The 26,132-nt window shown below is 39.9% G+C and overlaps 2 protein-coding genes across 2 annotated transcripts in view; both read left to right on the forward strand.

Moving 5' to 3' along the window:
• The window catches only part of CLK1 (CDC like kinase 1), a 747,223-nt gene that overhangs the window by 577,334 nt on the left and 143,757 nt on the right, over window positions 1-26,132 (forward strand). The gene's annotated exons all lie outside the window — the stretch shown is intronic.
• KCTD18 (potassium channel tetramerization domain containing 18) lies at window positions 190-24,459 on the forward strand. Its single transcript, XM_049773267.1, has 6 exons — window positions 190-1,034; window positions 3,034-3,245; window positions 5,639-5,832; window positions 8,085-8,179; window positions 20,282-20,384; window positions 23,311-24,459. Exons 1-6 carry the CDS (start codon window positions 869-871, stop codon window positions 23,780-23,782), a joined length of 1,242 nt encoding a protein of 413 aa, XP_049629224.1. The 5' UTR covers window positions 190-868; the 3' UTR covers window positions 23,783-24,459.

The raw sequence follows: 26,132 nt of genomic DNA on the forward strand, positions 1-26,132 counted from the left end.
CAATTGCTAGGAAGTGAGGGCTCTCCACAATGGACGCACCTTTGAAATCACTGCTACGGTACGTTCAAAGAAGGACCCTGAGCAATTGTCCGGTCTTCAGAATGGGTTAGGACATTAAACCCTTAAAACTTGCCTAAAGCTTCAGCCATATTGAGAGTGAAGAAGCCAGGAATTGATTTAGAAATAGGTAGTCCCTAGTTTCCTAACTTAATCACATTTCTTATTATTTTCTGTTCTCGTTTCCTTACATCTTCAGATCAAGTCTTTCAGTAGATATCTTGTGATGAAATGGATATAATTTTGCATCAGATTTATCATTTATTAAATACTGAATTGGAGACACACTGTTCCAGATTTTATGTTTGTCAATTAGTTCTGGTAGTTTTTTGAGGCAGACACTGTCACTGTTTGCATTTTGTAATTGAGAGAAACAGGTAGAGAAACATTTATTCAATGTTCCAGAGCTTATACATGCTAAAGCAAGGCCATCACATTCTACATTCCCATCTGTAGTCTAGAGCTTCCTCAGACTTTAAAAAACTAAGTCCCTATCTCAGATCATAAACACACCTTGCATCTGCTTGTTATGTGACAGACCACACATCTGTTTGTTTAGTTCTTTAAACAGTGGCTTCAGCAGCTCTAATTTGGTTACTAAGACTTCATTATCCTTTCAGAATCCTCTGAGCCAAAGTTTTATAGCTGCTGAGCTTATCTCAAGTCCTTTCATAAATGTGTTTATTTTATTTGCTTTTGGAACAGTGTTGGAAAGAACCATCATGGTTATTGTCTTTCCTGTTTTACAGAGGGGGATCAGACCGCCATCATTTTGCAATTACGAAATTTTGCAGGCAAAAAATCAGATATCATGGAAGCAATGGAAAGTCATAAGGCAGAAGAGGTGTTGGAGATCCTTCGACTGAATGTGGGTGGCTGTATATACACAGCGAGACGTTCATCTTTGTGCCGCTTCAAGGACTCCATGTTGGCATCTATGTTCAGTGGCCGTTTTCCTCTAAAAACAGATGACTCAGGTATGTATTGAAAGTCTCTAAGCATGAGTCTGAATATTAAAATCTGAGCCCAGTTTTTTTTCTTTTTGATTTTCCTAATGACATCAAGATATATTAGATTAGTATATTACTAAGATAATTGGAAATACATGGAGATTTATCACGTACACAGAAATTGAATAGATGTTTCTAGAATCTCTGATGCTGTCAAAGTTGACAAGAAGTGAGAGGGTAAGTTTGTATAAAGGGAAATTGATCTAATGTAGTTTAATTCATGTACTGAAAGTTATTAACATACCCTCAGCACCATGGGCAAAGAGGTAGAGGTTGATTAAATATATTGGCATTAAATATATTTTATCTTTCATTCTGAGTGAAAGTTTTTTTTGGAAAAAAATTGCTCTCCTATAAGATGGAGCAGTTACTGTCAGTGTGGACTTGATCCCACCTTGCTCCACCTTGTCTAGTCATGCAGCCATGTATGAACTGAAGTATAGGGCTGTAGAAATAGTACGAGACAATCTGTGACAGCAAACTGAAAACTGGTATTTCAGAAGAAACTTCAGGGCTGGGTATTTTTGTTTGGAAGCTACACTTGGCAATACTAGGGTAGGCTTGTGTGCATGGCACACAGTGCCTTGAGACCATATGGAATACCGTATCCACTGTGGAATACCAGAGTGCCACGCCATGCAGCATAGCCATCTCCATTTTAGGGGAATATTGGCCCGCCAGATGTGTCTATTGACTTTCCTGGAGCAGTGAGCTGATATTCCCCCAAGAAATATTTTAGCCAGCAGGCCCGTTGGTGGACATTAATTATACCCCCTACTTGGATTACTGGCAATATTTCTGAAATGCATGACATAATTGTGACATTACAATTTCTTACTATATGGCTTTGTCTCCCTTGCAAAACTATAGGCCAAAATTTGCCCTCAGTCAGTGTATGCTCAGGGAAATTTTCAGCACCAAAATGTTGAAAAAGTTCCCCCCTGGCAAAGTAAAATTGTAACTCAGAGACAAGTCCAGCCAGCTACTTGTAACCTGCTTCAGCTTCCAGGTGGTAAACAAACAGTTTTCTATCTTTCTTGTCTTTTGCTATTCAGCCAGCTACAAAATTGTAGCAAAACAAGTTTTTCATCTTTTGTCATAAGAGCCTCCTTTCTAAACTAGAACACCCCCTTCTCCTTATGTTACTTCCTCCCTTTTAGCTGGGGATTCTTTTCATTTGTATTGGCTAGTTTTTGATACATATATTTCAGGGCCAGCTGTCCCTCCTTCTAAGACTCCCGTGCTTTTGTCAGCATGAAAATGCCTTTTTTTTTTTTTTTTTGGTTTTTGGGCCACACCCATCTATGCTCAGGGTTTACACCTGGCAGGCACGGGGGACCATATGGGACTCCCAGATCGGCTGCTTGCAAGGCAAACGCCGCTGTGCTATCTCTCCGGCCCCGAAAATGCCTTTTATACCAGAGACATATATATGTTACCAACATGGAATAGTAAAATTGTCTCACGTCTATTGAAAATGCGGGCCCTCATACAATTTATTTTGTGTGGTTTCATTATTTTATATTTCATATTTTGCCGCCCGTGCAACCCACTCTCCCTGAAGTGGACTCATTGAAATCCCACTGATGGCTGTAGGACAGAATCTGCCTCCAGCACCAGAGATTATACCTAGGAAGGCCATATGCAGGACAAGCACCCTATCTACTGTACTATCCCAAGGGCTGGTTTTTTTGAGGGGTGCTCTTCCCCAAGAACTCTGGGGTTAACTGAACCTATTACTGATTGTTAAGAAACTTCTGCAGTGTAAGTGAGGTTTTTTTTTCACAACTTTTGGATACTCCTTGAACCCACTGTTGCTTCTGTATTAGAAGAAATGGATTATGGGATCTTAAATATGGGGTTCTTGAGACATTACTTTCCTATCTGAGTGTTAATTGGAAGAAAAAGCTAGCAATGATTGGTATTTACGCCTTTGATATCCATTTTTCAACTGAATGTTTTCTAGGGGCTTGCGTTATTGACCGTGACGGACAGTTGTTTAAATACCTTTTGGATTATCTTCATGGAGAAGTTCATATTCCCACGGATGAACAGACCCGAATTGCTTTACAGGAAGAGGCTGATTATTTTGGCATTCCTTATCCATACTGCCTGTCTGATCACTTGGCTAATGAAATGGAGACATATTCTTTAAGGTCAAATATAGAACTTAAAAAGGTCTTGGCATTTTCTTAAGTTTTAATATACATGTGTATGCACATATTAATATATACACATTTATTATGCATCAAGCATTATGTATTTTCATATCTTGTCTTGTTACATAAATCTTCAATGAGCTATTTTAAAATAAATTTTGAAGACACATTTCTTTTTTTTTTTTTTTTTGGTTTTTGGGCCACACCTGGCGTTGCTCAGGGGTTATTTCTGGCTGTCTGCTCAGAAACAGCTCCTGGCAGGCACGGGGGACCATATGGGACACCGGGATTCGAACCAACCACCTTTGGTCCTGGATCGGCTGCTTGCAAGGCAAACGCCGCTGTGCTATCTCTCCGGGCTCGAAGACACATTTCTTACTAATCTTTTTAAAACCTAAAAGCTATTTGAAAAGTTATCTTAATTACCACTCTAAGACTTACGGAGTATTTATTACTCACTTGAAGATTTAACACTTTATGATGGTATTTTGTAGAATTATTCTGCTCTTGATATTCTTTTAAAATTGAGAATGTGAGGGCATAGTGGTTATACTTTGTTTAATGTAATGATTTTATTTAAAGACTGGTCATGATAATTGTGTAAAATATCTTTTTTTTTGGTTTTGGGTCACACCTGGCATCGCTCAGGGGTTACTCCTGGCTCCATGCTCAGAAATCGCTCCTGGCATGCTCAGGGGATCATATGGGGCGCCGGGATTCAAACCAATGACCTTCTGCATGAAAGGCAAACGCCTTACCTCCATGCTATCTCTCCGGCCCCATAAAATATCTTATAATGACATCTTATACCTCATTCCGTGAACAGAGCAGTTTGTTACTAAGTTAAAATATCAGTACTTGGAGCTAAATCCATCTTGGCATGGAGCACTTTTTATATTTGTGTGAATTTCTGTGCATAGAACCAGACTAATTTTTCTGTGTATTCAGTTTTTCTATATGTGCTGGTGAAGCAAACACAGAATTTTTTTAGGCAGTTTTATAACTTCGTTGTCTGTTTATATCTTATTGATATGCATTATATTTCTAGTAATTGTATCTTTGGACAAGAAATATTTTTTTACTCTCAGTTAGTTGTGGATGGGGAAATCTGGTTTGGATTGATTTGAATGCTTTGAATTAGATGGTGGTTAGTAGAGTAAGCTGGAGGCTGGTTGTTAGGAGAGCAGCTTTGGCGGCATTGACTTGACTGCAGATCTCTGACAGGAGTTTGCCTAGCTCTGTGTGTTTTGCTCAATTTATAAAGTGTCTATTAGGCATTCTTATGGTGCTATTTGCACATCTTCAGAAGGGGTCCCAAATGCCTGATCAGAAATTAGCAGTAGTACATTCATTTTGCCAGCCAGAACACATTTATGTCAAATGTTTGTGGCATGGATCACCATACTAGGAGCATGGGACATAAAAAAAATGCAGTGTACCTTGTCCTTGGACAGTGTAATATAGTTAGACATTCTCAGAAATGTACAAGTAAAGTTAATAACCAGCTTAGGAGTTAGCAACATGAAGTCAGGAAATGGTGAGCTTCTCCTTTGTATCGGGTATTATTCTAGGTACTGGGGATAATGCAATAAATAAGACAATCAAATGTGTCTGTCCTTGGTGTGGTCATGCCAATATAATTTTATTCAGGGAAGCTCTGTCCTTCAGCCCTTCCCTCTGCCTTGTTCAGGAAACTCTCCTCTTTCCCCTTATCACTTGGCCAGTCCACGGATAGGCAGCACATACTACCCTGTGCATTGATGACTTATTGGATTATTGACTTCTTCATTAGATGTAAACTCCAGAAGGATTCTTGCGCACTTAGTATCTTTAGGACTTTAGCATACTTGATATACATGTGAAAGAGCAAATGGGTGGATCATTGCCTAATGAGTAAAGACAAATGTATATTGAGTTGATAAGTCTTCATTTTAAAATAACGAACTAATCTAGTTGATCCATAATTGGACTTGGAGTTAGAAACATCAGCCATAGGACTAGTCAGTAGCAGGTAAAAGGAAAGTGAGTCAGATGAGAAATTGAGAGGAAATGTGGAGGAAAGGGTCTAATGTTTAATTCCTCTATGAAAAAAATGTTGATGAAGCTGAGCTAAGAGAAACTAAATTATAATTTAGTGTGGAAAGGTTTCTCTATATTTTCCAGTCAGAAAAACCTTGATAGTTTTTGGATAGTGTGTGTTATTTTGTGATATTCTCCTGTCAGCCCCAACAATGCATGGTGGTTTTTTGTTTTGTTTTGTTTTTAAGGTATGTTGACCAGGCTGAAATTTATAACCTTTTTATTTCCCTTTTGACTGACTGAAAGGGAAACTTTACATGAAAGTAGTAGTGCAAACTCATTTTACTGTACTCCAGGCTTAAATTCAAACTTTATATATATTTTTTGCTTCAGGCTTTATCAGACTTCTGTGATTCGTATGGTTTAGTTTGCAATAAACCAACAGTTTGGGTTCTCCACTATCTTAGCACATCCGGTGCAAGCTGTGAGAGTAGAATTATTGGTGTCTATGCTACCAAAATGGATGGAACAGATGCTATTGATAAGCAACTGGGAGGACGAATTCACAGTAAAAGCATTTTTAAAAGGTATGTCTATATTTAAATATAAAAAGAACAAAAAGTGTTGCTCTTTTTACTGAGGTGTTAGTAAATGAATTTTATGTTTGACTGGAAAAAACCATCTTCATTTCTCAGCAGATGGAATGATTGCTGGTAACTAGAGATTGGCCTGTTATGAGGAATTTATAATTATGTCTATTTTTTGTATATAAAATGATGCCTGGGTTTAAGGAGATGGTCAAAAGGCTAAAGCATATGCCTTGCATATGTTGGACTTTTTTCTTTTTGGGGAGTCACACCCAGTGACGCTCAGGGATTAATTACTTCTGCCTCTGTGCTCAGAAATCTCTCCTGGCACTGGTGGCCACATAGGATGCCAGGATTCAAACCACCGTTTATCCTGGATCGACTGCGTGCAAAGCTAACACCTTACCGCTGTGCTATCTCACTGGTCCCATGGACTTTTTAAGTTCAATTTCTGGCACTACATTCCACTTCAAACCCCCAAATTCAAGGGTCTGGTCCTTGTACTGAGCAGCACCACACTGCTAGGGTGCTAGCACTGAACTGTACTGCTAGACTTTGAATGCACTGAGTGGCTTCTAGTTCCTCTGCATTGCTTGAGAGGCCCCTCATCCAAATACCCTAAGGTGTAGGGAATTGGTTTTATGATCTTCTGAGAGGTTTTATTTAAAAGAAAGAGAAGACAAGACTGGCCAACTGCCATGTTTGGGCTTTTTACTATGACTACAATCAGTAGGAAGGAGTTAGGAGTCCACTTGAGTGGCCCTCAGGGCCCTCCTACTAGCCTGTTTTTTTTTGTTTTTTTTTTTTTTTTGGTTTTTGGGCCACACCCTGTGACGCTCAGGGGTTACTCCTGGCTATGCGCTCAGAAGTTGCTCCTGGCTTCTTGGGGGACCATATGGGACGCCGGGGGATCGAACCGCGGTCCGTCCTAGGCTAGCGCAGGCAAGGCAGGCACCTTACCTCCAGCGCCACCGCCCTGCCCCTACCCTGTTGTTTTTGAGCTGTTCTGAGAACTGAGGAAAGGTTTCCTTGTGCCACTCTGCTTTCAAATTCAGTGACTTAATCTTTATAGGGAATTCTTTTTTTTTTTTTTTTTTTCTTTTTTGGTTTTTGGGTCATACCCAGAAGCGCTCAGGGGTTACTCCTGGCTCTGTGCTCAGAAATCGCTTCTGGTAGGCTTGGGGGACCAGGATTCGATGCCAGGATTCGAACCACCATCCTTCTGCATGCAAGGCAAACACCTTGCCTCCATGCTATCTCTCCGGACTCTATAGGGAATTATTATAATATTGATGTTCAGTTCATTTAGCACACATTATTTCTAGGTTCCTTGTGCTATTGATTTAGGCCATATACTTTTTTGGGGGTGGGGTTGGACCACACCTGGCGGCACTCAGGTTATTCCTGGTTCTGTACTTAGAAATCACTCTTGGCAGGCTCTGGATACCATATGGGATATAAGGATCAAACCCAGGTTGGTCCCAGGTTGGCTGCTTGCTAGGCAAATGCCTTACCCACTCTGCTATAGTTCCGGTCCCTGAAAGCATATCTTAATTACTAATGTGTGGTTGTCTTCTTTCCATAATTAAATATGTCATGCTTTCTCAGTTTCTTGTCAATCAAATGTTTCTAGGTAAGATACAAAAGTACCTGGCAAAGTGTTTGAAAGTTATAGTCAAAGTTGAATATTTTCTTTTTTTTTTTTTTTTTTTTTTTTGGGCCACACCCAGCGGTGCTCAGGGGCTACTCCTGGCTGTCTGCTCAGAAATAGCTCCTGGCAGGCACGGGGGACCATATGGGACACCGGGATTCGAACCAACCACCTTTGGTCCTGGATCAGCTGCTTACAAGGCAAATACCGCTGTGCTATCTCTCCGGGCCCAAAGTTGAATATTTTCTAATGTTACTAGAGATAGGTAATTTTTTTTTTAAATAAAATTTAATTTTAAGTACTTGATGATCTGTATGATGTATATTGGGAAATTAATAAACATCACAGTTTAAAGATGGAAAGTGTAGGTAGGTTAGTATATGAATATGCTATAATATACAGTATATCTATTTAAGCCTTAAATTAAAGGCTTAAAAATCACAGAACAACTATTTTGTGTCTACATATTTTATTTTTGATTAGCAATAATTTATTGTCAATTTGTTAAAAAATACATTATTTTGATGGCATAATGATATGTAATGTGTATTTTTATATAGTCATACCCTGGTAGTAAATTTTATTTTTGCACAATTTCTAGAGAGGCGGGAAATAATGTTCAGTACATTTGGAGCTATTATTCAGTAGCAGAGTTGAAGAAAATGATGGATGCCTTTGATGCCTGGGAAGGAAAAGGTACAGTACAATTCTTTTATTTCATGGCAGCAAGTAGATTCTTCCTTAACAGATAGAGTAAGCTTAAATAGTGCATTTTTTTGAGACTGTTTCTTTGTGAGGGTCAAGGAATTTGTCAGCACATACTAAACTGAGGTAGCTGATTTAAAATTAAGTTTCAGTTGTTTTAATTATAATTTAGTAACCTAAAATGCATTTGCTTGTTTTGTTTATTGGGTTAATTAAACAGAGAGGCTTCTTAGCACATATAGTGTTCATAACGTTGTCTTAGGGGATATGCTTTTAGGTTAAACATAAAATATATATATACATATATATATATATATATATATACACATATACATATTGTTGTTGTTTTGGGGTCACACCCAGCGGTGGCACTCAGGGGGGTTACTCCTGGCTCTGCACTCAAAAATTACTCCTGGCTGGCTCAGGACCATATAGGATACCAGGAATTAAACTGGGGTTCCTCCGGTATTGGTGCACCAGGGTTGGTTCATGCAAGTCAAATGCTCTACCATCACTCCAGCCCTTTAAAACATATTTATAAAAGGAATTAAAATAATACTGAGGATTCTGTTTAAAGAACTCTTAGGAATTAATAATTAAAGTTATCCTTAGGGGCTGGTGAGGTGGTGCTAGAGGTAAGATGTTTGCCTTGCAAGCGCTAGCCAAGGAAGATTGTGGGACTGCGGTTCGATCCCCGGTGTCCCATGTGGTCCCCCCAAGCCAGGGGCAATTTCTGAGCGCTTAGCCAGGAGTAACCCCTGAGCATCAAACGGGTGTGGCCCAAAAAAACAAAACAAAACAAAAAATGTTATCCTTAACTGTACAATTCGACTATTTTTACCATACTGCATGTGTTGGTAGTAATGTCTCATTTGCAATGTAATAAGTGGTTTATATTCACATATTTTAGTCTTGAAACAAACTTGCATGTATTCGTCTTTTTTTTATTTTACCTTTTTTTTTTTTATAAGGAAGTTGAGTTTCAGAAAGGACAAGCTTATATATATACATTTTTTTTTTTTAGTTTTTTTTTTTTCCCCCTGGGTCACACACCCAGCTGTGTTCAGGTATTACTCCTGGCTCTACCCTCAGAAATCACTCCTGGCAAGTCTGGGGGACCATCTGTGATGCTGGGATTCGAACCACTATCCTTCTGCATGCAAGGGAAACACCTCACCTCCATGCTATCTCTCTGGCCCCACAAGCTTATATCTTAAGAATCACAGCATTAGCTGTTCTTTGTTACCATTTTTTCCCAATTAACAAGCAGGCTTTTTAAAATGTTAATTGCAAGCACAAAATTTGGGTCTAAAGACAAATAAGACACTTCCAATGATTTTGAAATCTGGTAGAGATGAATATTACAAATCATATAGATTTTTAATGTGATCCACCCTCCCAAAATATCTCTTGAGCAGATGGGATAGAATATAATAAACAATGGGATGAAGTATAATAAAAGCAATGTTTCCCTTTTTAAGTGTCTTGTTCTAGAGTTATTTGATGTTCACTTAGGTTGAAATACAAACCCAGTCGTATTCTGTGTCTCATTTTGTCCCCCATGACTGCGAGGAACTATGTTGGTCTGTTTGTTGATTCACTGACTCAGGAAGCTGGAGAAGTGAGCTGGCATCACTGACTTGTACAAAACATTGTGACTTTAAAGAGTTTGTGATGGGTCATTATTGTTATTTAATAAAGTTCTGGAAGGCCTGTGGAGAGCCATAAAATAGGAAATATTAGTAAGCAAAAGAACTCTTGGAAGGAGAAAGGATTTTGAACAACAGTATGCAGATTATTTATGATAAAGTATTTAAAAATTATGGGGCTGGTGAGATGGCGCTAGAGTAAGGTGTCTGCCTTGCAAGCGCTAGCCAAGGAAGGACTGTGGTTCGATCCCCTGGCATCCCATTTGGTCCTCCCATGCCAGGGGCAATTTCTGAATGCTTAGCCAGGAATAATCCCTGAGCATCAAATGGGTGTGGCCGAAAAAAATAAATTATGGGGGGGGCTGAGAGATAGCACAGCGGTAGGTCATTTGCCTTGCAAGTGGCTGACCAGGACTTATGTTGGTTCGAATCCCGGCATCCCATATGGTCCCCATGCCTGCCAGGAGCGATTTCTGAGCACAGAGCCACGAAATAATCCCTGAGCACCGCCGGGTGTGCCCTCCCCCTAAAATAAAATAAAATAAAAATTATAGGGGCTGGAGCGGTGGCGCACAGTGGGGCGTTTGCCTTGCATGCTGCTGACCTAGGACAGACTGCTGTTTGATCCCGTCTCCCATATGGTCCCCCAAGCCAGGAGGAATTTCTGAGTGTATAGCCAGGAGTAACCCCTGAGTGTCACAGGGTGTGTCCCAAAAACGAAACAAAACAAAAAAAATTATAGGGGAAATCCCATTTATGATAGCATAAAAAAACATGAACAGAATTTTCCTGCCAAGAAATGCTTGCTTTTTATAAGAAGGATGCTTCTAGAATATATGCATTCATTTTTTTCATTCACCCATTAAAACCATAGATGTAAGGATTATTAGGGTGAGGCATACTATTATTGAGTGGGAAATCTGAATATTCTAGATTTTAGTTTTTAGATGAAATTATAGATTTAACATAATAACTACCAAAATATCAATGGAATTATGTGAGAATCTTGAAATTAACTTTAAAAAGTCCTTTGAGGATATATGCACACCTATGTTCATCACAATGCTTAATACAATAACCAAGATATGGACACCCAGGTGCCCAACTATGGATAAAGGGAACGAGAAGTTGTGCTATATATTCACAATGGAATACTATGCATCTGTAAGAAAGGACAAAATCATGCAATTTGCTGAGCATCAATAGAACTAGAAGGTGCCAATCTAAGTAAAATCAAATCAAGGAAAGGAATAAATATCTCTCCTTTACTGTGGGATTTAAAGATACACAGGAAGCAATGAAGGGTCAAAAGCAACAGAACTGTAGATTTGGACCACAGAACTGAGTTGTATGAAGGAGGGTTAGGTGTTGAAAGGGAAGATCTATGGAACCTTCGAAGAGGGCAGGGGATATTCTTGTGATGGGTGTTTGGGTGATTTTTGAATGATGTATGCATAAAAAGCATTAATAGTGATGTCAATCACAGTCCTGCAAAAAAGATTAAATAAAACAACAAAAATTAAAAAGTCTCTGAAAGAATAATCAGTCAAAATAACTAAGGGCATGTTGGGATGACAAATCAGAGAGATTAGTAACACTGTCAGCCTAAGAAATACAGTCTAATTCTATTTGACAAATCATGTCATAGATCTATAACACAAACCAGGTATAAGAATAGATGCAGAGAATAAGACCGAGCCCTAAGAATAAATTAGCTTGTTATAAGAAATATTTAATATTTGGAACTGGAGTGATAGCACAGTGGTAGGTGTTTGCCTAGCATGCTGCTGACCCGGGATCGAACCAGATTCAATCCCCTCATCCCATATGTCCCAGGAGCGAGTCTGCCAGGAAAAACGATTTCTGAATGCAGAGCCAGGAGTTAATCCCTCTGTGCTGCTGGGGGTGGCCCAAAAACAAAAGCAAAAAGAAGAAATATTTAATATCAGTGAAGAGTATGAGAAGCATACTTGGGAAAAACAGAATGTTAACAGTATATTGATAAATATAATACCAGTTTTTTTATAAACACAAAATAATCATCTAAAAGTAAATTTAAACAATTGATTTCTTAGTAAGAAGTGATGAGCTTAAGAAACAGTAAAGACATAGATATAGGTGATTAAATTTTTGTTTTGTTTTTTAGGACCGCACCTGATGGTGCTCAGGGGTGACTCTTGGCTTTGTGCTCAGAAATCACTCCTGGCCGTCTCAGGGGATCATATGGGAAGCTGGGGGATCAAATCCCAGGTCAGCTGCATGCTAAGCAAACGCCCTACCAGCTGTGCCATTACTTGGCCATGGATATGATTAAATTTAAGCTAATATTATTTCAATATTTGTTACCTAAATAACTGATACCACTAAATTACTAATTAATAATATTTAAATATTGAGTTTAAAATAAAAAAGTGGGGGATAGGGGCCAGAAGGATGGTATAGCAGTTGGGCGTTTGACTTGTAAGCAGCCAACCCAGGACCAACAGTGGTTCGAATCCCAGCATCCCATGTGGTCCCCCAAGCCTGCCAGGAGTGATTTCTGAGTGCAGAGCCAGGAGTAACACCTGAGTGCCACCGGGTGTGACCTAAAACCTAAATAAATAAATAAATAAATAAATAAATAAATAAATAAATAAATAAGTGGGGAATAAAAATAGTTCATTAACTGGAAAATAGTAATAGTTCATTAACTGGAAAATAGTATCCTCAGTATGGAGGACTTATTTACATTGATTAGAAAAATCAGTTTAATCTCATACTGTAGTTGTGGAAGATTCATGACCATACCATTACCATAATGTTGGGGCTAGAGAGATTGTACAGCAATAGGGCATTTGCCTTTTACTCAGCTGACCCAGGACAGACGGTTGTTGGATAGGGTACTTGTTTTGCACATGGTTGACCTAAGTTCAATCCCTGGTATCCCTTGTCGTCCTCTGACTACTGTCAGGAGTAATTCCTGAATGCAGAGCCAGTAGTAACCCTTGAGCATCTTCAGGTATGTACCCAAAACAATATAAAAATAGGTGAATTTTATGGGTGGGGGATATAGCTCAGTGATGCAGACTTGCCTTGCATGTGTGAGGCCCTAGATTCTATTTTATTCAATAAAAAGTGGGTGTTGAGAGTGTGGTAACTGTGTACATAAAATAATAAATGCTAATCACATTGTAACAAATGAACTCTTAACTATAATTAAATATTAATTTTAATTGAATTTTATTATATGCAAACTATAGCAAAAAATCTAATTTTAAATAAAACCAGTGGATGAAATTTGGTAATATTTTTATAACCTAAGTACATTTGTAAATATTAGCGTCTGGACGTTGTTTTATTTTATTTTATTTTTGTTTTTTGGGCCACACCCGGTGATGCTCAGGGGTTACTCCTGGCTCTGCGCTCAGAAATTGCTCCTAGCTTGGGGGCCATATGGGACACCAGGGATCGAACCTAGGTCCACCCTTGATCTGCCATATGCAAGGCAAACGCCCTCCCGCTGTGCTATCGCTCCAGCCTGTTTCTTTCTTTCTTTTTTTTTTTTTTTGTTTTTTTTTTTTTTTTGTTTTTTTTTGTTTTTTTGGGCCACACCCAGCGGTTCTCAGGCGTTACTTCTGGCTGTCTGCTCAGAAATAGCTCCTGGCAGGCACGGGGGACCATGTGGGACACCGGGATTCGAACCAACCACCTTTTGGTCCTGGATCGGCTGCTTGCAAGGCAAACGCCGCTGTGCTATCTCTCCGGGCCCCTTTCTTTCTTTTTTTTTTTTTTTTTTTAATTTTTATTTTTTTATTTAAACACCTTGATTACATACATGATTGTTTTTGGGTTTCAGTCATGTAAAGAACACCACCCATCACCAGTGCAACATTCCCATCACCAATGTCCAAGTCTCCCTCCTACCCACCCAACCCCCGCCTGTACTCTAAACAGGCTCTCCATTTCCCTCATACATTCTCATTATAAGGAAAATTCAAAATGTAGTTATTTCTCTAACTAAACTCATCACTCTTTGTGGTGAGCTTCCTATGGTGAGCTGGAACATCCAGCTCTTTTCACTTTTGTGTCTGGAAATTATTATTGCAAGAATGTCTTTCATTTCTCTTAAAACCCATAGATGAGTGAGACCATTCTGCGTTTTTCTCTCTCTCTCTGACTTATTTCACTCAGCATAATAGATTCCATATACATCCATGTATAGGAAAATTTCATGACTTCATCTCTCCTGACAGCTGCATAATATTCCATTGTGTATATGTACCACAGTTTCTTTAGCCATTCATCTGTTGAAGGGCATCTTGGTTGTTTCCAGAGTCTTGCTATGGTAAATAGTGCTGCAATGAATATAGGTGTAAGGAAGGGGTTTTTGTACTGTATTTTGTGTTCCTAGGGTATATTCCTAGGAGTGGTATAGCTGGATCATATGGGAGCTCGATTTCCAGTTTTTGAAGGAATCTCCATATCGCTTTCCATAAAGGTTGAACTAGACGGCATTCCCACCAGCAGTGGATAAGAGTTCCTTTCTCTCCACATCCCCGCCAACACTGTTTGTTCTCATTCTTTGTGATGTGTGCCATTCTCTGGGGTGTGAGGTGGTATCTCATCGTTGTTTTGATTTGCATCTCCCTGATGATTAGTGATGTGGAGCATTTTTTCATGTGTCTCTTGGCCATTTGTATTTCTTCTTTGTCAAAGTGTCTGTTCATTTCTTCTCCCCATTTTTTGATGGGATTAGATGTTTTTTTCTTGTAAAGTTCTGTCAGTGCCTTGTATATTTTGGAGATTAGCCCCTTATCTGATGGGTATTGGGTGAATAGTTTCTCCCACTCAGTGGGTGGCTCTTGTATCCTGGGCACTATTTCCTTTGAGGTGCAGAAACTTCTCAGCTTAATATATTCCCATCTGTTAATCTCTGCTTTCACTTGCTTGGAGAGTGCAGTTTCCTCCTTGAAGATGCCTGTAATGTCCTGGAGTGTCTTGCCTATGTGCTGTTCTATATATCTTATGGTTTTGGGGCTGATATCGAGGTCTTTAATCCATTTGGATTTTACCTTCGTGCATGATGATAGCTGGGGGTCTACGTTCAATTTTTTGCAAGCGGCTATCCAATTGTGCCAACACCACTTGTTGAAGAGGCTTTCCCTGCTCCATTTAGGGTTTCCTGCTCCTTTATCAAAAATTAGGTGGTTGTATGTCTGGGGAACATTTTCTGAGTATTCAAGTCTATTCCACTGGTCTGAGGGCCTGTCCTTATTCCAATACCATGCTGTTTTGATAACTATTGCTTTGTAGTACAGTTTAAAGTTGGGGAAAGTAATTCCTCCCATATTCTTTTTCCCAATGATTGCTTTAGCTATTCGAGGGTGTTTATTGTTCCAAATGAATTTCAAAAGTGCCTGATCCACTTCTTTGAAGAATGTCATGGGTATCTTTAGAGGGATAGCATTAAATCTGTATAATGCCTTGGGGAGTATTGCCATTTTGATGATGTTAATCCTGCCAATCCACGAGCAGGGTATGCGTTTCCATTTCCGCGTGTCCTCTCTTATTTCTTGGAGCAGAGTTTTATAGTTTTCTTTGTATAGGTCCTTCACATTTTTAGTCAAGTTGATTCCAAGATATTTGAGTTTGTGTGGCACTATTGTGAATGGGATTGTTTTCTTAATGTCCATTTCTTCCTTATTGCTATTGGTGTATAGAAAGGCCATTGATTTTTGTGTGTTAATTTTGAAGCCTGCCACTTTGCTATATGAGTCTATTGTTTCTAGAAGCTTTTTGGTGGAGTCTTTAGGGTTTTCTAAGTAGAGTATCATGTCATCTGCAAACAGTGAGAGCTTGACTTCTTCCTTTCCTATCTGAATTCCCTTGATATCTTTTTCTTGCCTAATCGCTATAGCAAGTACTTCCAGTGCTATGTTGAATAGGAGTGGTGAGAGAGGACAGCCTTGTCTTGTACCAGAATTTAGAGGGAAGGCTTTTAGTTTTTCTCCGTTGAGGATAATATTTGCCATTGGCTTGTGGTAGATGGCTTCAACTAGATTGAGAAAGGTTCCTTCCATTCCCATCTTGCTGAGAGTTTTGATCAAGAATGGGTGTTGGACCTTATCAAATGCTTTCTCTGCATCTATTGATATGATCATGTGGTTTTTATTTTTCTTGTTATTGATGTTGTGTATGATGTTGATGGATTTACGGATGTTAAACCAGCCTTGCATTCCTGGGATGAAACCTACTTGATCGTAGTGGATGATCTTCTTAATGAGGTATTGAATCCTATTTGCCAGGATTTTGTTGAAGATCTTTGCATCGGCATTCATCAGCGATATTGGTCTGTAATTTTCTTTTTTTGTAGCATCTCTGTCTGGTTTAGGTATCAAGGTGATGTTGGCTTCATAAAAGCTATTTGGAAGTGTTTCCGTTTGTTCAATTTCATGAAAGAGTCTTGCCAAGATTGGTAGTAGTTCCTCTTGGAAAGTTTGAAAGAATTCATTAGTGAATCCATCTGGGCCTGGGCTTTTGTTTTTCGGCAGACCTTTGATTACCGTTTTGATTTCATCAATGGTGATGGGGGTGTTTAGATATGCTACATCCTCTTCCTTCAACCGTGGAAGATTATAAGAGTCCAAGAATTTATCCATTTCTTCCAGGTTCTCATTTTTAGTGGCGTAGAGTTTCTCAAAGTAGTTTCTGATTACCCTTTGAATCTCTACCATATCAGTAGTGATCTCTCCTTTTTCATTCCTAATACGAGTTATCAAGTTTCTCTCTCTCTCTTTCTTTGTTAGGTTTGCCAGTGGTCTATCAATCTTGTTTATTTTTTCAAAGAACCAACTTCTGCTTTCGTTGATCTTTCGGATTGTTTTTTGGGTTTCCACTTCATTGATTTCTGCTCTCAGCTTTGTTATTTCCTTCTGTCTTCCTATTTTTGGGTCCTTTTGTTGAGCACTTTCTAGTTCTATTAGCTGTGTCATTAAGCTACTCAGGTAAGCTCCTTCTTCCTTCCTGATGTGTGCTTGCAAAGCTATAAATTTTCCTCTCAGTACTGCTTTTGCTGTGTCCCATAAGTTCTGATAGTTTGTGTCTTTATTGTCATTTGTTTCCAGGAACCTTTTGATTTCCTCCTTGATTTCATCTCGGACCCACTGGTTATTGAGTATGAGGCTGTTTAACTTCCAGGTGTTAATGTTTTTCTTCTGAGTCCCTTTGGAATTCACAAATAATTTCAGAGCCTTGTGGTCAGCAAAGGTAGTCTGCAAAATTTCTATCCTCTTGATATTATGGAGATATGTTTTATGTGCCAGCATGTAGTCTATCCTGGAGAATGTCCCATGTACATTGGAGAAGAATGTGTATCCAGGTTTCTGGGGGTGGAGTGTCCTATATATATCCTCTAGGCCTCTTTCTTCCATTTCTCTCCTCAGGTCTAGTATATTCTTGTTGGGTTTCAGTCTGGTTGACCTATCCAGTGTTGACAAAGCCGTGTTAAGGTCCCCCACAATTATTGTGTTGTTATTGATATTATTTTTCAGATTTGTCAACAGTTGTATTAAATATTTTGCTGGCCCCTCATTTGGTGCATATATGTTTAGGAGAGTGAATTCTTCCTGCTCTATATACCCCTTGATTAATATAAAATGTCCATCTTTGTCCCTTACAACCTTCCTGAGTATAAAGTTTGCATTATCTGATATTAGTATGGCCACTCCAGCTTTTTTATGGGTGTTGTTTGCTTGGATGATTTTTCTCCAGCCTTTTATTTTGAGTCTATGTTTGTTCTGACTATTCAGGTGTGTTTCTTGTAGGCAGCAGAAGGTTGGATTGAGTTTTTTGATCCATTTAGCCACTCTGTGTCTCTTGACTGGTGCATTTAGACCATTGACGTTGAGAGAAAGAATTGTCCTGGGATTCAATGCCATCTTTATATCGAAATTTGGTGTCTTTTGGTTAGTCTTGTCTTAAATTAGGTCTTTCAGTTTTTCTCTTAAGACTGGTTTTGTGTCTGTAAAGTTTCTGAGCTGCTTTTTGTCAGTGAAACCATGTATTCTTCCGTCAAACCGGAAAGTGAGTTTTGCTGGGTATAGTATTCTGGGTGAAGCATTCATTTCATTCAGTCTTGTCACAATATCCCACCACTGCTTTCTGGCATTGAGTGTTTCTGGTGACAGGTCTGCTGTAAATCTCAAGGAGGCTTGCTTGAATGTAATTTCCCCTTTTGATCTTGCTGTTTTCAGAATTCTATCTCTATCTGTGGGATTTGTCATTGTGACTAGGATGTGTCTTGGGGTGGTTTTTCTGGGGTCTCTTTTGGTTGGTACTCTTCGAGCATGCAGGATTTGATCACCTATATTCTTTAGCTCTGGAAGTTTCTCTTTAATGATGTTCTTGACCATTGATTCTTCCTGGGAATTTTCTTCCTGGGTCTCTGGGACGCCAATGATTCTTAAGTTGTTTCTGTTGATCTTATCATAGACTTCTATTTTCATCTGTTCCCATTCTTTGACTAATTTTTCCGTTGTCTGCTCATTTGCTTTAAGTTTTTTGTCCAATCTCTCCTGCTGTATGGAATTGTTATGTATCTCATCTTCCACAGCACCAAGTCTATTCTCAGCTTCTGATACCCTGTCCCAGAGCTTATCCATTTTGTCATTCACTTCGTTTACTGACTTTTTCAGTCCTGTTAGTTGACATGTTATTTCAGTTTGGAGTTTTGTCATTTCTGCCTTCATATTTTCTTGGTTCTTATTAGTGTTCTGTTCAACTCGATCCATGGTTTCTTGGAGTCTGTTGAGCACCTTCCATATTGCTAGTCTAAAGTCCTTATCTGAGAGGTTGATTAGTTGTTCAGTCATTATCTGGTCCTCAGAATTGTCATCTTCATTCTCTATGTCTGATGCTGGCCTGCGTTGTTTCCCCATTGTCACACTTGTATTGTGGGTTTTTCTACGTGTTGTGGTGGTATTCATTGTCTATATGATGTAGGCAGCACACTCCTCTGGCTCCTCCCTTTCTGGATGGGCTGGCTTGCCTCTAAGGGAGGGGAGTCCTCCGTGGATGAAGCCTCACACTGGGTCAAATCTTAGGCCTGAGCATGCAACAGAGAAGACAGTCCAGAGAGAAATGCTTGCTTCTCTGATATAGCACAGTTCTTATTGTGATTTTTTCTTATTGTTGCAATGGTGTTCTTTTCTTAGAAGGAGCGCACGGCCGCGTAGCGAGAGCAGATTTCTGGAGCCTCTTTTGCTCCACTCCCAAGAGTTTCACACAAGAGGACAGTAGACAGATATTTACAGTTCACACTCACAGTTGGGCCCCTCTGCGCAGGCTTAGATTCGTGTCTTTTCCCCGCCTGATGTCCCAAGCAGGGAATCCAGCTTCTGCAGCAGTCTGCCGGCCGGTTTTTATGTTCTGAATCCCGCCCTGGAAATGGCCTCCGGGATAGGGAGAGCAGATTTCTGGAGCCTCTTTTGCTCCACTCCCAAGAGTTTCACACAAGAGGACAGTAGACAGATATTTACAGTTCACACTCACAGTTGGGCCCCTCTGCGCAGGCTTAGATTCGTGTCTTTTCCCCGCCTGATGTCCCAAGCAGGGAATCCAGCTTCTGCAGCAGTATGCCGGCCGGTTTTTATGTTCTGAATCCCGCCCTGGAAATGGCCTCCGGGATAGGGAGAGCAGATTTCTGGAGCCTCTTTTGCTCCACTCCCAAGAGTTTCACACAAGAGGACAGTAGACAGATATTTACAGTTCACACTCACAGTTGGGCCCCTCTGCGCAGGCTTAGATTCGTGTCTTTTCCCCGCCTGATGTCCCAAGCAGGGAATCCAGCTTCTGCAGCAGTCTGCCGGCCGGTTTTTATGTTCTGAATCCCCTTCTTTTTTTTTTTTTAATTAAAATTTTTTGGTCTTCGAGCTGTATCGGGCAGTACTCAGGTTACTCCTGCCTCTTCACTCAGGAATTACTCCTGGCAGTGCTTGGGGAACTGTATGAAATGCTGGGGGTCAAACCTGGGTTGCCTGAATGCAAGGCAAGCACCATACTTGCTGTACTATCTCTCCAGCCCCAAGATTTTTTTTTTGGGGGGGGGGGGGTCGGTCACATCTGGTGGTGCCCAGAGCTGACTCCTGGCTCTGGACTCCTGGCAGGCTCAGGGAACCATATGGGGATGGGGATCAAATCTAGGCTGACCATATGTAAGTCGAGCACTCCACCTGCTCTATATCCAAGATGACTTTTTTTTCCTGTGTTTTTGGCACACCCAGTGGCACTCAGGTTATACCTGGCTTTTTCCTCAGAAATTACACCTGGTAGGCTCTGGGGACCATGTGTTGGTCATGTGTGCACCACCCAGTGACATATGGAGGTAAGAGCTTAATTGTTTCTGAGTATTGTTCGATAATGTTGGAATGAACAGCAGCACTCATCATTGTGTCTTTCCCCCTTCCAGGTGTTAGCTACTGGCGTGTGCCTTATGAGTTGATAGAGTGTTGGACTCTGGAAGAACGACCTTTATTTGGAAGCCTCCGTCACATGGCCCCAGTTCGGAAGAGGTTATTTGCAATAGATTATTATTATTATTATTTATTTTCATTATTGTTATGTTTCGGGGCCACAGTGGCAGTGCTCAGGGGTTACTCTTGGCTCTGCACTCAGGAATCATTCCTGAAAGGTTCAGGGGACAATATAGGATGCTGGAGATTGAACTGGGGTCAGCTGCATGGAAGGCAAGCACCTTATCTGCCATACTGTTGCTCCAGCCCTAATTTATTTGATATTTTTTGTTTGTTTGTTTTGGGGTCACCTGGTTGTGCTCAAGGGTAACTTCTGGCTCTTCATTCAAGAATTACTTCTGGCATTGTTCAGAGAACCATATGGAACGCAAGGGATTGAACTAGGTTGGTCACATCAAGGCAATAGCCCTACTTGCTGTACTATCGCTCCAGCCCTATTATTTTTTTATTTGGTGTTTACTTTAGGAGGGGGTAGACCTGGTGATACTCAGCAGTTACTCCTGGCTCTTCCTTTAGGAATCACTCCTGACAGGCTCAGGGAACCACATGAGGTGCTGAGTTTTAGTCTTAGGTCAGTTGTGTGCAAAGCAAGTGCCCTACCCCTGTGCTATCATTCTGATCTCCTTAATTTTTATTATTTTGTTTGTTTATTTGGGCCACACCTGGCAGCACTCAAGGGTTACTTCTTCCTCTGCATTAGGAATCTTTCTTGGCAGGCTTTGGGGACTATATGGGATACCAGGGATCGAACCTGAGTGGCTGTGTACAAGGCAAACACTTTCCTGTTGAGCTATCACTCCAGTCCCCTAATTATTATTTTTTTCCTAATTTTTATTTTTAAAATGAACCTGTGGCCCACATTTTACTGCCTTTTTTAAATTTTATTTTACTGCCTTTCTGAAGGGAGATTGCATGATGGTTTTTGACCTAATATACTTTACTTAATTACCTTCTAGATGAATATTCTGTCTTACCATCCAAACAAAAATTTATTAAGGGTTAAGTATCAAAATAATATACATATTTTAATTTTCTAAAATTGGCTATATAGCATTTTTTGGGGGGAAAGTCTGTGATACTCAAAATACTTGTGGTAACCTACGTGTAGCTTAGTGGTAGAGTGTGCCTGCCCAGGGTTCCATCTCCATCTCTGGTACTTAAAAAAAAATTGATTAATAAGTTACTGGGTGAGGGGTCAGAGAAACAGTACCAAGGTAAAGTACAAACCTTGAATTGGTCCCTGACATCATATAGCCCTTATAGCATTGCCAGGTGCAACCTTCATGGTCTCCTAGTGCTTCTGGGGTGGCCTGGATATATCTGGCACTACAGAACCCAATTTTAGTGCCCTTACATTGAATTGCTGGCCTGCTTTGCAAGTATTTCTGGAAGGACCCCCAGACCCCAAAACCACCATCCCCGAGAACCCATCCCCTTATCCTCCAAAATATTGGTGGACACAGTGATCCTAAATATGCTCATTTTCCCTCCTCAAACTTAAATCCCTTACTGTCTTAGTAATAGTTCCAGTATTTATTGGTTAAACTTTATTATTTTTATTTCTTGTGGGTGCTCTATTCAAGAGTACTCTGGGGTTCCTCCTGATCTGCACTTAGAGTACTTTTATTTGGGCTAGGGGACCATATGGGGTTCCAGGGATTGAACCTAAGTTGGCTATGTATAAGGCAATTGTCTTCTCTTCTATTCCTCTGGTCCCCTTATTAATTAAACTTCAATATTTTAAATTTCCTGTGATTTATTCTGAACTCCTTTTTCTAAAAATTGTCACTTTTTTTGTGCTTTTTTGTTTTGGGAGGGGGCACACCCAGCAGCACTCGTGTTACTCCTGGCTCTGTGCTTAGAAATTTCTCCTGGCAGGCTCTGGGAACCATATGGGATGCCGAGAATCAAACTCGGGTCTGTTCCCAGGTTGGCCACGTGCAAATCAAATGCCCTAACACTGTGCTATAGCTCCAGTCCCAGTCACACATTTTTTTTTTTTTTTTTTTTGGTTTTTGGGCCACACCCTGTGACGCTCAGGGGTTACTCCTGGCTATGTGCTCAGAAGTTGCTCCTGGCTTCTTGGGGGACCATATGGGATGCCGGGGGATCGAACCGCGGTCCGTCCTAGGCTAGCGCAGGCAAGGCAGGCACCTTACCTCCAGCGCCACCGCCCGGCCCCCAGTCACACATTTTTATTATAGGGTATTTTCTTTTTTTTTTTTTTTTTTTTTTTTTTTTTTTTGGTTTTGCCACACTGATACTCAGGGGTTACTCCTGCCTATGGGCTCAGAAATCGCTCCTGGCTTGGGGGACCAAATGGGACGCCAGAGGATCTAACTGGTTTGTCCTAGGCTAGCGCCTGCAAGGCAGATACCTTACCACTCTGCGCCACCGCTCTTGGCCCCTATAGGGTATTTTTATTTTGTTTGTTTGTTTGTTTGTTTGTTTGGATCATACCTGGCAGCACTCAGGGATTACTCCTGGCTCTACACTCAGAAATTGCCCCTGGTAGGCTCTGGGGACCATGTGGGATGCTGGGATTCGAACCACCGACCTTCTACACGCAAGGCAAACGCCTTACCTCCATGCTATCTCTCTGGCCCCCCTACAGGGTATTTTATAAATTATTCTCCATACCCCTGTGATTTTTATTTTATACTTAAATACATTTAAATTAGTATTTCTTTAAATTTGTATTTCATTTTTTTTTGGCTGGGGTGGAGAGGCTACACCCAGTACTCTGCACTCAGAAATCAATCTTTGCAGACTCTGGGGACCATATGGCATCGAAAGGATTAAATCCAGGTCAGAAGCATGCAAGGCAAATACTTTACCCATTTGTGCAAATGCTCCAGCCTCAGAAGTATTTTTTCTTAGTACTAGGACACAGCCAATCTTCAGAGAGTTTTTATTAGGGACTGAACTTGTGGATACTGACTGTGACATCCTTTTGTATTTCCAGGCGCCTGGTATCTTTCAATGAAGAGGAAGAAGGTGTGAACTGTAAGACTGGTCCTAAGCCAGTCAGGTTTTTGGGCCCTTCCACCAGCACCCAAATTAAAGTCAAGAACTCGACTTCAGTCAAAGTGTCTTCGACACTACATGATGGGTCCCGGGCCATTGCAAACCCATCTCCAAGTGCCAAGTCAACTCAGAGTTCTACCCTGTTGAAAGCCCTGTCTCCAGTGAGCACTTCGACACCTCAGGCCAGTGGTGTTGAAAATGGAGCCACACACCCACCTCCAGCCAAGGTCATGCCCTCAGACAGGGCCACCCCACATCGAGTGATAAAATTGAAGCGGACTCCACTGTGTGCTACCAGGCCTTCCTTAACTGCCTGCACTCCCGGGATACCCTCCATCCCAGAACCAGCACCTGAAGACCCCAGTGCCTTGGTCCTGCAGACTGAGAATAGGCAGAGCCAGATTAATTGACAGAAACTGATTTCCATACATGTTTTTGCCTCCTGCTGCTTCCAACCTCTTTGATGTGATAAATGGCAATGTTTATTGATATGTTAGGATATGTTAATGGTGAAAACAGTTTCTATGTAGAATGATAGGTGGAATACTAATTGTGTGAAGTAGAGAGTTTATTAAAGTTTTTAGGTCATTATATCTCATTTACCCAACTTTGAAATGATTATCTGTGGATAGTAAATTCAGGTTCAAAAAAATTCTTTTTTAATGGTTGATTGATTGGCATTATGACAACAAAACATTTGAGCAGGGGGCCAGAACAGTAGTACAGTGTGTACCTCATGGCTGACTTGAGTTCTATTCTCAGCATCTCCCTGAGTGCTGTTGTGAGTGATTCCTGAGTGCAGAGCCAGGAATAACTCCTGAGCATCACCAGGTCTGATCCACAAACAAAAAAATAAAACAAAAATTTCAGCAAAATCATCACTTAGAGAAATTTTCTGTTGCTAAAATAGTTTACAGACCCAGGATACTTTAGTAATATTATTTCAGTCTAGGACTGGGGGAGGTGGTTTGGGCTTAGATATTACTGTCTGGTAATGTTTCTGCTTCCTGGTGCTATCTCATAGCTGCTGGAGATTTGAGAGAATGTAGATCAAGAAATACCTACAGGATACTCTCAAGGCTGCAAAGACACTGAAAAGAAACAATGGGCAGGAGAAAAAGGGAGGCAATACTATCACACTTTGACTCTCATTTAATTGAACTGTTTTCTTTCTTAGATTGCCTTTTCTTACTCTTCCATTAGATTTATGTGTACATCATAAAAAGATTTCTTGGAATAACACTACATAACATGTCTTTGGACTGAATCAAAATATTTTATTTTAATTTGAATAGTGAAGTTTGGGAAATACTTTGAAAGAAGTTAACTTTTTAACTAAAGTTAGTATTTGATTTTTGGAAGCGACCACCGAAGAGACATTCTAATTATAACTTATTTCATGCATAAAATTGCACATAACTAGAAATTAATATTTTTAAACAGAATATTTTGATTAATCCTCTATTTTTCACAACTATTTAGTTGTGTGTGTCTATGCTTACATGTTTTAAATTCTGTCACAAATTTCTGTCTTCAATGAGCAGTATTCACTATTAAAAATAAGTTTATAAAGCAGGGTACTTTTTATTCAATGCTTATCATTGTACTTGTTCAAGATTATACTCAATAATACTTTTTACAAAATAAAGATTTTTTTCCATAAAAAGTGACATTTTTGGTGCCTATGCTTTAAGTCTCAGAGACATTTAGGTTGAATGATTGTTTACTTTTGCTTACTAAATTGCACCCCTGTCTAGGTAACATGTTGTAACCAAATAATATTAGATAACCATTGCTGTAGCAGAGACGCTTTAAAATAGGTGCTTTAGTTGGCTAGATTTGTTCACTCTTGGCAGTGAGATGAGAGGAGGTTTCATGCTCTATACCCAGTAGGATCAGCTAATTAACTACTAGATGAACCTGGGCACTGAGATTAATGGTGAATTTGAGGCACCCCTGCACCTCAAAGACTAACAAACTATATTCAAAAGGATAAAGAGGAGAGTAGTACTTCATTGGACAAACAGATGAGAATGGACTTAATGAAATTCACTGAATGTGAGCTTTGCCATATGTAAGAGATGAGGGACAAGTAGTGAGAGTCAAAATGAGTTCATCCTCAACCCCTACCTTTCAGCATTTTCTCAGTAGTGCTGGACTCCCTTATGCCCCTCCCTTTACCTTAGTGACACAGTAACTGCATACAAAATTTCAGTTCTACAGAAGCTGGGAAAAACAGGAAAAAGAAAAATATACTAAGTAAATTAAAACTTAATAAAAGATAGTGTCATCTGTTGAAAAAAGTAAAAGACAAAAGTAAATCACTGATGTAGGCAAATTAAAGAAATAATGACACTTTAACATAATAAAATGGACTCACCAAAAATATATAGCAACCAGACCTCAATCATAACATCACAAGGAGATAACAATGGCATGGAAGACTGTATCTTCCTTTGCCATTCAGGTAAAATTTGCCATAGTAAATTCAAAAACAGATGAAAATTCAGAAGTGCAGAGCAATACAAGAAAGCTCAGAAAAGGTTCTCATAGTTACAGCAAAACCAAAATAAAAATTAATGGTTTAGAAGTGAAATTGACAAGCAGAATAAACAAGAAATAGCATATGCAGAATGTGAAGAGATTAATGACTAAAAGTTTTAGAGAATGTCTCAGAAATGGCATAGATCAAATGGGAACCAAATAATTAACCTTGACATACTTTTGATACAAATGATGTAGATAGAAGTAAACAAATTT

Source organism: Suncus etruscus, chromosome 5 (genome assembly GCF_024139225.1).
Source record: "Suncus etruscus isolate mSunEtr1 chromosome 5, mSunEtr1.pri.cur, whole genome shotgun sequence".
In the NCBI taxonomy this organism is placed as follows: domain Eukaryota; kingdom Metazoa; phylum Chordata; class Mammalia; order Eulipotyphla; family Soricidae; genus Suncus; species Suncus etruscus.